Below are 13,962 nucleotides of genomic sequence, written 5' to 3'. Positions count from 1 at the left end.
TTGTGAAGACAATGTTCCTTGTAACAAGAGAAAAAGAAGCACATTACTGAGAGAACTTGTCTATAGCAATCCACTGAAGATAGTGATATGTTTAATCACAGTATTTTTAAAAATAAACCCATGCATGTATGAACTGGAATCTTAGAAGCAATTCTTTGGAACTTACGCTCATAAATGAAGTATTTGGGCTATGTAAATTAGCAACTCCACTCTTTCCTACCTCTCTTAATACTTTTTCATAGCAATTATAATCACCTACAGCATGGTGACTCTCTACAATATTTAAATGAAAGATTGATGGTACATTCTTCTATAAATAACAAACTTGCCACATGAACAAATATGAATGTTATCAAAGCTCCTGTAACCTATATTTCTAATCCCATGGCAAATTTAGCTATTGTAATCATTTCTACCCTATACTTTATTTCTCTCTTATCCACCAGACTTTGCTAGACGCAGCAACAGAGGGCATTTTGGGATGGCAGCTATGAAGTATTAAGAAAATACAATGCCAGCTGTGAGGATTTTATTTGTTTTCTATAAGATGAAGTTTGTGAAACCTCATAAAGTTGTTTATTTGGCCTTGAGGTGTTTTTAGCAGCTCATATTAATATTTTTTCAGAAAATATGGGAGTTGGTAATCACAAATATATTTTGGCATATTTAGGGTCAAGCAAAAATTATGTGGAAAAACCATTTTTATCTTTAGAAAAATTAAAGCACTTAAAAAAAAAAGCCACCATTTATAATGCCTTCCATCATTTATTAAATACATTATAATGAATCTCTTATGAAAAACCATCTCTATATGTTTAATTGTAAGCACCTTGTTTCAATCACAGATATTTGACACTGTGATTTGCCTCCTTCATAGGTGGTTTGGTTTTGATTAAAAATCATTTAATACCAATAATGAGGACAAATGATTAGTGAATTCGTAAGTATGTAATATCTTGTGATGCAAAATTTTATGGCTGAAATTTTGATAAAGAAGCCACATTTTAAATATCAAATTTTAAAGATTACATTAAATTCAAAACTATTTGGAGGATATCGAACATATCTTAAGAACTCTTATATAAATTTTATTAGGTACCATCGAATTGGTTCCAACTCCTAGCAACCCTATACTCAAAAAAACACTTTATCATCCTGTGTAATCCTCACAATTATTGTTATATTTGAGTCCATTGTTGCTCCCACTGTGTCAATCCATCTTGTTGGAGGACTTCTTTATCAATGACTCTCCATTTTTCTAAGCATGATGTTTTCTCCAGGGACTGGCCCCTTCTGGCCACTATGTCCAAGGTACAGGAGATAAGTCTTATCCTCACATCTAAGCAACAGTCTGACTGTACTACTTCCAGAATAGATTTGTTTGATCTTCTGATACTCCATAGTACTTTCAATATTCTTCACCAACACTGTAACTCAAATAGATTGTTTCTTCTATAGTCTTCCTCACTTATTACACAACGTTCACATTTATATGAGGCAATTGAATATATTGTGACTTAAGCCAGGTGCACCTTAGTACTCAAACTGACAGCTTTGCTCTTTCACATTTTAAATAAGTCTTTTGTAGCAGATTTGCCTAATGCAATGCATTGTTAGAGTTCTTGACTTCTTGGCTACTGCGTCCATTAGAGTTGAGGGTACATACAAGCAAAATGAAGTCTTTGACTACTTAATCTTTTGTCCATTTATCATGATGTTATTTATTGGTCCAGTGGTGGCGATTTTTCTTTCCTTTACATTGAGGTGTAGCCCATATGGAAGGCTTTGGTTTTTAATCTTCATTGATAAATATTGTTTAAGTATTCTTTACTTTCAGAATGAAAGGTTATATCATCTGCATATCAAAAGTTGTTATTGAGTCTTCTTCTAATTCTGATGCCAAGTTCTTCATATAATCCAGCATCATGGATTATTTTCTTAGCATACAGATAAATAAGTGTGTTGAAAGAATTCAACCCTGGCACACCTTTCTTGATTTTAAACCACACAGTGTCACTTTGTTCCGTGTGAGCGAGTGCCTCCTGAGGTTCTCATGAACAAAATTAAGTATTCTGGCTCACTCATTCTCTACAATGTTGTTCATAGTTTGTCATGATCCACAAAATTGAAAACTTTTGTGTAGCAAATTAAGCCTAGGTAAACATCTTTCTGGTATTCTCTGCTTTCAGCCAGTATCCATCTGATGTCAGCAATACTATACCTCATTCTGTGTCCTCTTCAGAATCTGGCTTGAACTTTGACAGTTCCCTGCCAATGCACTGATGCTGCCATTTTTAAACTATCTTTAGTAAAAGTATACTTGCATGTGACATTAATGATATTGTTTGATGATTTCCACATTCTGTTCGTTGTTCACTTCTTCTTGGAATGTATACCAGTATGGATATCTTCCAGTAAGTTGGCCAGGTAGCTATTTTTCAAATTTCTTGGCAAAAATGAGTACTTCCTGTGCTGCATCAATTTGTTGAAATGTTTCCATTTGTATTCCATTGATTCCCAGAACCTTATTCTTTGCCAGTGCCTTCAGGGCACCTTGGACTTCTTCCTTGAGTAACATTGGTCTTTGATAATATGCTACCTCTTGAAATGGTTGAACATAAACCTTTTCTTTTTGATAGAGTAACTCTATGTATCCCTTCCATCTGCTTTTTTTTTTTTTAATGTTTTATTGTGAATTATATGATAGTTTACATGGGAGAACATTAGTTTTACATTCATTTTATCATATATCATTTCATTGTCACGATTACAATCCCATCCATGCATCACCAGCCAACCAAAGGGTATACCCTGCAAGCCTGCCCCCTACACTACCCACCCCCCGAGTCCTCAGCACACAGTTGCTCTCCATCTCTGAATCTAAAGTCCTCAGCTGCTCCATCACTCCACGTCATCGTCTCTGCCTCCATCTCAGACATCTGCTTCTCTGGGTAGGGTCCCACTCTCGTCTCTTCTCCATTGATGGTCCTAGGAACCTCCGCTCCTAGACTGGAAAGTTAATCACTCCCTTCCTTGCTATAAAACATCTACCTTTACATTCCCAACCCTCACAATCAGTCCTGATAACAATTATTAACTATTGTATCACAAGAGACCCATCTGCATTTCATTTCATCAGCTCTGCCTAGGAAGATTGGATACTACTCACTGGAGATTCTCCCTTCCTCCAGGCCCCCTGGCTCTAGGTTCCTTCTTGAAAGCTTGTGGCCAGTCACTTCTTGCCTTTTTAGTGCCCCCATTTTGGGTAGCCAATGTCTAAGTTGCCCATCCCTGTCTACTCTGTGTGTGGAGGGGGTGAGAATGATGCTTGCTGTAAGGATTTGTACCTTCTTTTGAGCTACTGCATCCATAGGTGTAAATCAAGTTTATCAAATTGTATGATTACTCTTTTTTTCCTCTTCTTTCTTCTTCTGGTTGAGTTCTGATCATCTAGTCATTGGACAGGTCAAGTGTGTATTATCTGCAAGTGTGGGTGTTCTTGTGCATATGCCCTCTCTTTTTATCAGCTGAATACTTCACTGTCCACATTGTAGGGCTTAGCTCGCTGCTCCATTGCTGTTTTTCCCTCACTTCCCCTTATCGGTGATGAGTGTGGTCACCAATGAGAGCGTGTATTCCCATTGAGTCTTATTCTTGGAAGGGGGTTTGCACTGAGGGGACCCGACTACTTGTCTTGATGTTTCCTGGGCAAGCAACTTGTTTGTTCTTGTATTAACAGTCGGTCTGCCTTTATTGTTTTGTATTTTTTCTGTAGGTCTTTCTTTCAAGAAGTATCTTCTGCTCTTCTAGTCACTCCAGGCTGGTCTGCTTATATATGTAATTTTGAACAAGTTATTTAACCCCTCTGTTACTATTTCATCAATCATAAAATTTTAACACGTGTACACAAATTACAACAGTGTTTTGAACATAGTAAACTGTTTTCAACATAGTAAAAATTATGTAAATTATTATATAGCGTATTAAATTAAAAATGGTAGGTACATTAACATATATATGAACATGTCTATGTTTACCAGGAGAAATTGATTTTATGGTTTCTTATGTTCCCATTGCCCAACCTAGTTTCTGGTGCCTAGTAGGTTCTCAAAAATGTTTTTGAATAAGTACATAAAAATAAAACTCCTCTGCCATTATTGTAGCTCTCTATAGATAACTTTGTCAAAACTCTGGCAACATTAATAAAATTCTAAGCAACCCAACTTCTTAATAAGAAATATGTCTTTATAAAGCATCAAAATGTTCTTAAACAGATAGCAAAATACATCATTTTGTATTCACTTAATTTAGCTCTGCTAATAACTAAGTTTCAGACAAAGTAACTTAATTTTTATCTTGGTGTTTCTATGGTCCTTAATAATGGAACTCTTCAAAAGTCTAGATAAAATGTCAGTATGTAATTCTGGAAAACTGGGTGACCAGTGATTCAATAATTATGTTTGTAGGTGCTAAAATTTTGTTGATTTCTATAGAGTTCTATCCTAATCAGTGTCAGAGACATTTTCATACAAAATGTTGTTGTTGTTGTTGTTAAGTGCCATCGAGTCGGTTCCGACTCATAGTGACCCTGTACAGGGTTTCAAAATAATTAATATTAAATCCAGTACATAGTGACTTGTAACCTTGAATCATTTAATTTGGAGCCATGGTGGCCGGATGAACTCCAGAAACTATGGCCAAAGGATAGTCTTTAAACTTTAAACCAAAATCTTAATACCAAACAATAATTTAGCTTAACCTAGTCGAGAATATCTTCCCTAAGCATTGTACTCTTCTAAGAACTATCTATATGGGGTCACCACCACTCGTCTGTCAGTTTGTGGTACTGTGGTGTTGCTTGTGTGTTGCTGTGATTCTGGAAGCTATGCACAAGTATTTTAAATACCAGGAGGGTCACCCATGGTGGACAGGTTTCAAATGAGCTTCCGGACAAAGACAGACTAGGAAGAAAGAGAGAGAGACTATTTCTGAATATTTAGTCACTGAAAACCTTATAAATAGGAATAGAACACTGTCACTACAAGATGATTGAGTATTAAAACATGGTGAAAAGCACTAGAATATTGTCAGATATACCATGTTTGGTAAAGTGGAGATTCAGAGAAAAAGAGGAAGACCCCCAATGAGATGGATTGGCACAATGGTCATAGCAGTGGGCTCAGGTGTAGCAACAATTGTGAGGTTAGCCTAGGACTGCACAGTATTTCATTCTGTTCAGCATAAGATTCCTATGAGTCAGAATTGACTTGTTGACCCCAAACAACAACAACGTATGGAATCAAATTGACAACAGAAACTCAAAAGATTAGAGAGAAAATTTAAGGGGCAGTGAGTTTATGTTATTGGGGGAGGAGCAATTCAGAAAAAAAGTGAGAATGATTTTCTAACTAGAGGACTGTTATCAATGTCATTGTACTACACATGTAGAAATTATTAAATTGGTGTTTGTTCTGCTATGCATAGTCTCAAAAAAATAAATTATTAGAAAAATGAAAATATGTATGCATATTTAACTTAAACATAGCCTATTATGAACTCATCCTTTAGTCAAAGGGTATGGCCTTACATTTTCAATATGACTAGCTATCTACATTTGTCATTGCTGTTACTACCTGCCATAGAGTCATTCTGACTCATGATAATCCCATGCACAGCCGAACGAAATATCATCTGATCCTGCTCCATAACCCAATCTGTTGCACATCAGACTTTGTGATCCATAGGGTTTTCATTGGCTGATTTTAAGAAATAGACAACTTGGACTTTCTTCCATGTCAAATTTAGTCTAGAAGCTCTGCTGAAACCTGTTTGGCATCATGACAACACAAACCTCCACTGACAGATGGGGTGGTTGCATGTGATTTAGAATGTCCTAGAATTGAACTCAGACCTCACACATAGAAGCCACATATTCTAATTCTAACCCATCAATGCCTCATTGTCTGCATTTATAACCAGAAACATTTCCTTGAAAGATATGTAAGAAAAATTTATGGTAAGATGCTCTAGGAAAATTTATCTAAATTCATATGACACTTTCAGATTAAAAATAAATTTAGACAAAGCCGGATATCCATTATACTTCACCTGATTTCTTTCAGACCATGTTTTTGTTATGTTATTTGTTATTGTCATTAGTGCCCTTGAGTAGGTTCTGACTCATAGTGACTAGGGTTTCTGAGGAGCAGCTAGTGAATTTGAACTGCTGATGTTATGATTCAAATCAACCTTGTGATCTAGTGCATTATCCTGCAGTGCCACACAGGGACTCAGGTGCTATCAAGTTGGTTCTGACTCATAGTGACCCTCTCCACAAAAGAACAAAATACAGCTTCATCCTGTGACATCTTCACAACTATTATGTTTGAGCAATTTTGCTGCCCCTGCGTTAATCCATCTCTTTGAGGGTCTTCTATTTTACAGTGAAGTTTTACTTTACCATGCATGATATCTTTCTCTAGAGACTGATCCTGGCTGACAACATGTACAAAGAATGATAAATGAAATCTAGTCATCCTCACTTCTAAAGAGCATTTAGACAATATTTCTTTCAAGACAACTTTGTTTGTTCTTCTGCCAGGCAATGATATTTTTAAAATTATTCTGCAACATCAAAAGTCAAATGCATCCATTCATCTATGTTTATTCTAATTCATTGCCTAACTTTCACATACATATGTGGTGACCAAAAATGCCATGGCTTAAATAAGACACACCTTAGTCCTCAAAGTGACATCTTTGCTCTTTAACTCTTTAAAGATGTATTTGCATTAGAGTTGCCTAATGTAATACATTTTGATTTCTTGACTGCTGCTTCCCTGAGCATTGATATGGATCCAAGGAAAATGAAGTCTTTGACAAATCCTATCTCTTCTCCATTTATTATGGTATTGTTTTTTGGTCTCATTGTAAGGATTTTTGTTTTCTTTCCATTCAGGAGCAATCTATACTGTAGGCTGTAATTTTTTATCTTGATCAGTAAGAATTTTAAGTCCTTTTTGCTTTCAGCAGGCAAAGTTGTATCATCTGCATACTGCAGGTTGTTAATGAATCTTCCTCCTATTCTGACACCACATTCCTCTTCATATACTTCAGCTTCTCATTTTATTTGCTCAGCATATAGATTGCATTAGTATGGTGAAAGGATATAACACTTTTTTTTTAAGTCATTCAATATTCCCTTGTTTTGTTCTAAAAACTACCTCTTAGTCTATGCATAGGTTTCTCCTGAACACAGTTAATTGCTCCAGATACCCATTCTTTGCAATGGTATACATAGTTTCTTATGAATCACACAGTTGAAAGTCTTTTCATAATCAATAAAGCATGACAAAGCATCTTTCTGTACTCTCTGCTTTCAGTCAAGATCCATCTGATATCAGCAATGATATCCCTAGTTCCATATCCTCTTCTGAATCCAACTTGAATTTTTGGCAGCACCTTGAAGGTGTGCTGCAGTAACCATTTTTGTTTCCACATTCTGTTGAATCTCCTTTCTTTGTAATGTGCAGTTCAGTCAGTTAGCCAGGAAATTGTCTTCCAAATTTCTAGACATAGGTGAGTGAGTGACCCAGTGCTGCATCAGCTTATTGAAAGATTTCAATAAAAGTATTCTGTCAATTCCTGGAGTCTTGTTTTTCGCTAATGCATTCAGTGAAATTTGGACTTCTTCCTTTAATACTCTTGATTCTTGGTCATACGATAACTCTTGAAATGCTTGGTACAGTTTTATATTTGGTATAGTTATTCTGTGTATTGTTTCCATCTTTTTTTTTTTTTTTTTTTTGATGCTCTCTGCATCACTCAATTTTAAAATTAAAATATAGTATGTTTTCTGCAGTTCATTTTGAGAAATGCTGAGTGAGTTCTTCCCTTTAGTTTTCTAACTTCAGGTATTTACACATTTCATTATAATATTTGATATTATCTTTTTGAGACATCCTTTGAAACTTTGTGCTCATCTCTTGTGTCCATCTTCATTATTTCATTATATTCATTATAGTTACTTTATCCTCTGTTGCTCAAGAGCAAGTTTCAGTTTCTTCTGACATCTGTTTTGGCCTAGTCTTTCTTTCCTGTCTTTTAAATGACATTTTGCTATCTTCATTTATCATGTTCTTGATGTTATCCCACCAGTCTTCCAGTTTTCAATCATTGATGTCTCATGCATCAATTCTGTTCTTAAGATGGTCGCTATATTCAGATAGGAAATATTCAAGGTCCTCTTTTTGACTTTCATGGGCTTGTTTGCAGCTTCAACCTGAACTTGCATATGAGTAATTGATGTTTGGTTTATAGTTGGTGCCTGGCCTTATTATGGCTAATGATATTGAGCTTTTCTACTATCTCTTCCCAAAGACGTAGTTCATTTTGAATCCTGTGGTGAAGTCCATATATATAGTCACTGTATATGTTGTTGAAGAAAGGTATTTGAAATGAATAAGACATTTGTCTTCCAAAATTCTAGCATGTGATCTCCAGCATCTTATCTATCACCAAGGCCATATTTTCCAATTACTTGATCTTTCCTCTTTGTTTCTAATTTTCACATTCCAGTCACCAGTAACCATCAATGCATCTTGATTGCATGTTTGATCAATTTTCAATGGAAAAATTTGGTAGAATTCTTCTGTTTGGTCATCACTGACATTAATATTTAGACCCTAAATTTGGATAATAGTAGTATGAACTGGTCTTCCTTTTAAGTGTATGGATATTATATTACAGACAGCATTTTACACCAAGATAGACCTTTAAATACTCTTTTTGATGATGAATGTGGCACCATTCCTCTCCAACATAACATTTCTGGCATAGGAAACAATATGATTGTCAGATTAGAAATGGCAAATACCTATCCATTTCAGTTAACTAATGCCTAGGATATCCACCTTTATGTGTACTATTTTATTTTTGATGATTTCCCATTTCCCTAAGTTTCAAATTTTGTACATTCCATGTTCTATTAATGGATGTTTATGGCTATTTTTTTCCCATTTTGAGTTGTGCTCCATCATCTGATGAAGGCTACAAAGAGTTTGTTTTTTACATTTACATCCTTATGGTCCAGTCTGCTTTCCCCAAGTGTACTGTGAGTGTCTACTAACCTGAGAGGCCCATTTTCAGGTATTACACCACACAATATTCTCTGCTATTCAAAAAGTTTTCAATAGCTAACCATTCATACGTGGTCTGCCTTTCCTTCTTCCTGGTCTGTCTTAGTCTGAAAGCTCCATTTAAACCTGTCCACCGTGGGTGACCCTGTTGGTGTCTAAATTACTGGTGGAATAGCTTCCAGCATGACAGCAAACCACAGTTAAAAAAACAAACAAACAACAACAACAAAAAACTGACAGAAGAGTGGAGGATGTAGGCCATGAGTATGAACATTTAAGATTAGTTTCACAGTTAACAAATTGTTCAAGTTTTGTTTTGTGTTTTAAAGAGCTAAACTACAACTTTACAACAAGTAGGCTTCAGATTTTGATGAAAGAGTGAAGTATGATAAGGGTTATTGTTCAATAATTATAGAATTTAAACAGCAACCTCCTGAGTTTATTGGTTGGAGGACTCACAACATAAATTCTTTATCATTATTACAAGCTATTTTCAGACATATGGTTGAATAAAATGATGTTTTTCTTCCAAAGTCAGCTTATTGGTTTTATTGATTCTCTTCTATTTCAATTTTACATGTGGGTGTGGGAGAAGTTTATTTCTTTAATAACAAATTGTTTCTTCTACCAAAAAAGTTTTCTGTTTCATTTTACCTTAAATGCACTTCGAATTTGCTTCTAACATGCTTATTCTCTCAGTTTGGAGTTGGTTTTGTGTATAAGAAACCATTTCTTGTCTAGAAATAGTGTACTGTGAAAAGATTTGTGTGTAGGTATAATAATATCCTAGTAAAGCGTTCATCCAAATTAAGTGGAATGGTAAAGATCTTCTGATCATGATTTAAGTAGAGTCTGGTGAACTGAGATGGAGTGCAAACGTATGAACTTCTGTATTTGTGTTCCCACATTTCTCTGATTGCAACATAATGCTCTGCTACTCACTTATACTGATGCCTTTACAGGTTACATTCTAGAATTTATGTGTAAAATTGTAGAAAAGAGAGAAACATTTAGGGAACAGTGATGTGTTGCATTGTACAAAATCATACTGAAACTGCATATATAAAATCAGTGTTTTTCATATACTTTATAAATTATAATTTATTTTAGTTTTAGTGAAAATGTAGGTAAACAATAATGTACCAATTCAATAATATTTCTATATGCACAATTCAGTAATATTGGTTACATTCAATAAAAACACACCATTTTCTTGGTGTACAATTTAGAGATATCTACTCTGGTGTGGTGCTGTGGATTAATGTGCCAGACTGTAAAGCCATTTGAACTGCAAAGTCGGCAGTTCAAGCTCACCAGCTGCTCCTCGGAAACCCTATACAGGGTTGCTATGGGTCGGAACTGACACAACGGCACTTCACAACACCACAAACCAAACTTGCTTAGTTGTGCAACAATCACCAATAATTAATGCCGATTTCTCTATTCTCATAAACAAAAACATAAAAACTTCACAGAGAATGATTCCTTTCCTCTTCCCTCCTTAAGTAACTACTAGTAGACATTGACCTGTATGTATTCATTTATTCTTGTCTTTTGGTATATAGTTATTGTTAGATGCCATTGAGTCAGTTTCAACTCATAACAAGCCTATGTACAACAGAACAAAATACTTCCCAGTCTTGTGCCATCCTCACAATTGTTATACTTGAGCCTATTGATACTGCCACTGTGCCATTCTCCTCTTTTGCTGAACTTCAAATTTGCCAAGCATGATGTCCTGCTCTAGGTCCTGTTACATCTAACAACATGTTCAAAGTATGAGAGATGAAGTCTTGCCATCTTCACCTCTAAGGAGCACTCTGACTGCACTTCTTTCAGTACAGATTTGTTCTTCTGACTGTTCACGGTACTTTCAATATTTTCCATCAATATAATACAAATATATTAATTCTTTCATGGTTTTTCTTATTTATTGTCCAATTTCATATCCATATGTTGTTGTCGTTAGGTACCATTGAGTTGGTACCTACTCATAGCAACCCTATGCACAACAGAACGAAACACTACCTGATCCTGGGCCAACCTCACTACTGTTGCCACGCTTGAGTCCATATGAGACTATGGAAAATACCATGTCTTGGGTATTTGAGGAAGGTACACCTTCTTCAAACTGCCTTGTGCAGCAGATTTGCCTAGTACAAGTAGTCCTTAGATTTCTTGAGTGCTGCTTCCACGAATGTTGATTGTGGATACAAGCAAAATGAAGTATTTCACCACTTTAATCATTTCTCCATTTATCATGATGCTATTTATTGGTACAGTTGTGAGGATTTTTGTTTTATTTACGTAGAGGTGCAATATATATTGAAGGCTGTAGTCTTTGATCTTCATCAATAAGTATTTTAATATAATAAGTATTTAAGCAAGCAAGATAGTATCAGCTGCATATTACAGGGATTAATGAGTCTTCCTTCAATCCTGAAGCCACACTCTATTTCATACACCGCAGCACCTCAGAATATTTTTTCACATACAAATTGAATATGTACGGTGAAAGCATACAACCCTGGCATGGTCGTTCCTGATTTTAAAGCATTCAGCATTCCCTTATTCTGTTCAAACCACTGCCTCTTGGTCTATGTACAGTTTCCCCATGAACACAATTAAGTGTCTGGAATACCCATTCTTCACAATGTTATCCACATTCTGACCCATGTCGTCAGAAGCCTTGCACAGTCAATAAAACACAAGTAAACATTTCTAATGTTTTCTGCTTTCATCCAAGATCTATATGCCATTAACAATGGCATCCCAATCTCCACATCCTCTTCTGAATCTGACTTGAATTCTTGGCAGTTCTCTGTTGATGTATTGTTGCAGCCATTTTTTAATTATCTTAAGCAAAATTTATTTGCATGTAATATTAGAGATGGAGTCCTGGTGTGGCTCTCTGGGTTAATATGCCAAACTGCAAAGCCATTTGAACTTCAAGGTTGGAAGTTCAAGCTCACCAACTGCTCTTTGGTAACACTATACAGGGTTGCTATGGGTCAGAAATGACTCAATAGCACTTAACAACAACAACAACAATGTTAGAGATATTGTTTGATGATTTCTACATTCCATTGGATCACCTCTCTTTTGAATGGGTATCAATATAAATCTTTTCCAATCAGTTGATCAGGTAGTGGTCTTCCAAATTTCTAAACAAAAATGAGTGAGCACTTCCAGTGTTGCATCATGTTGAAAGATTTCAATTTGTATTCTGTCAATTCCTGGAGCCTTGCTTTCGCCAATGCCTTCAGTGCAGTTTGGGCTTATTTCTTTATTACCATTAGTTCTTCATCATATGCTATATCTAGAATGTATCATTTGATACAGTGACCCTTGTAGTCATTTCAACTTCTTTTGATTCATTTTGTATCATTCAATATTTTGCTTATATAATCCTTCATTATTGTAATATCAAACTTTTCCTATAGTTCTCGTAGCTTGAAAAATTCTGAGCATGATCTCTCCTTTTGGTTTTCTAATTCCATGTCTTTACACATTTATTATAATACTTGACTTTGTCTTCCTGAGCTGCCTTTTGTAATTTTCTACTCAGCTCTGATTTCCTCATTTCTTCCATTCACTTTAGCATCTTCAATCTGGAGAGTGAATTTCAGAATCTCTCCTGATATCCATTTTGGTCTTTTCTTTATTGCCTGTCTTTTTAATGGCATTTTTTCTTTCTTCCTGAATGATGTTCTTGATATCATCCACAGCTCTTCTTTGACTTTTTATGTATGTGCAGTCAACACAGTATTTTTTATATTGTGATAGACTTGTTTCATTCAGTATATCATCTATGAAATCCATCTATGCTGCATCATGTATTGAAACTTCATTTTTCTTTCTTTATGAATAGTATCCCATTGCTTGCATGTAGAAATTTTGTTTATCCATTCATCTGTTGATAAGCAGATTGTTTCCACTTTTCTGCTATTTTAAATAATGTGTCAGCAAGCATAGATGGTTATATGCCTGTTTGTGTTGCTACTCTTAGGTCTCTAGGGTATATTCCAAGAAGGAGTATTGAGGAGTAACATGTTAGTTCAATTTTATTTTATTTTTATATACTTCCGTACTGTTTTTTACAATGGTTGTGCCATTTTACATTCCCACCAACAATGAGTAAGTATTAATGAGTAAGTGTTCTGATGTCCCCAATCATTGCTGACATATGTTATTTTCTGCCTTTATTTTTTAAAATAACTTCCATTTTAGTAGGGGTGGGTTGGTATATCATTTTAGTTTTGATTTATAGTTCTCTAATCATTAATGATCTTGTGATGCTTCCTGCATCATTTAATATTCAACACACAGATTCACTTTACCAAAAAAGGATTGGTTGACTTTCAACCATTTCAAGAGGTAGTATATGATCAAGAGCCACGATCCAATCTCCAATGAAAGGATTAGCAAAGAACACAGCTCTTGAAATTGACAAAACATAAATTGCCATACTTCAAAAAACTGATGCAATACTGAGAGCACTCACAAGTCCAAGCCAAGAAATTTGGATGAGAGCTAACTGGGCACCTGACTGGAATATATCCATATTTCTGTCCATTCAGAAGAAAGGTAATCCAACAGAATGTTGAAATTATCAAACAACATCATTAATAAGACATATAAGTAAAATTTTACTGAATATAATTTAAAAATTATTATATCAGTACATAGACAAGGAGCTGCCAGAAACTCAAGCCAGATTCAGAAGAAGAACTGGAACTAGAAATAGTGTGGATATCAGATAGAGCTTAACTAAAACCAAAAGGAAATGGTTAATGTTCAACCATTTCAAGAGATACCATATGAA

General features: G+C 35.2%; 1 protein-coding gene across 1 annotated transcript in view; it reads left to right on the top strand.

Annotated features, from left to right (window-relative positions):
• The window catches only part of BANK1 (B-cell scaffold protein with ankyrin repeats 1), a 538,680-nt gene that overhangs the window by 398,655 nt on the left and 126,063 nt on the right, over positions 1-13,962 (top strand). The window contains exon 7 of the mRNA XM_006872727.1: positions 10,654-10,666. Within this exon, the coding sequence (XP_006872789.1) occupies positions 10,654-10,666 (13 nt within the window). The remainder of the gene's footprint in view (positions 1-10,653; positions 10,667-13,962) is intronic.

Source organism: Chrysochloris asiatica, unplaced genomic scaffold (assembly GCF_000296735.1).
Source record: "Chrysochloris asiatica unplaced genomic scaffold, ChrAsi1.0 scaffold00211, whole genome shotgun sequence".
Taxonomy (NCBI): domain Eukaryota; kingdom Metazoa; phylum Chordata; class Mammalia; order Afrosoricida; family Chrysochloridae; genus Chrysochloris; species Chrysochloris asiatica.
The sequence above is the reverse complement of the archived record's forward strand: the minus strand, read 5'-3'. Positions and strand labels throughout refer to the sequence as shown.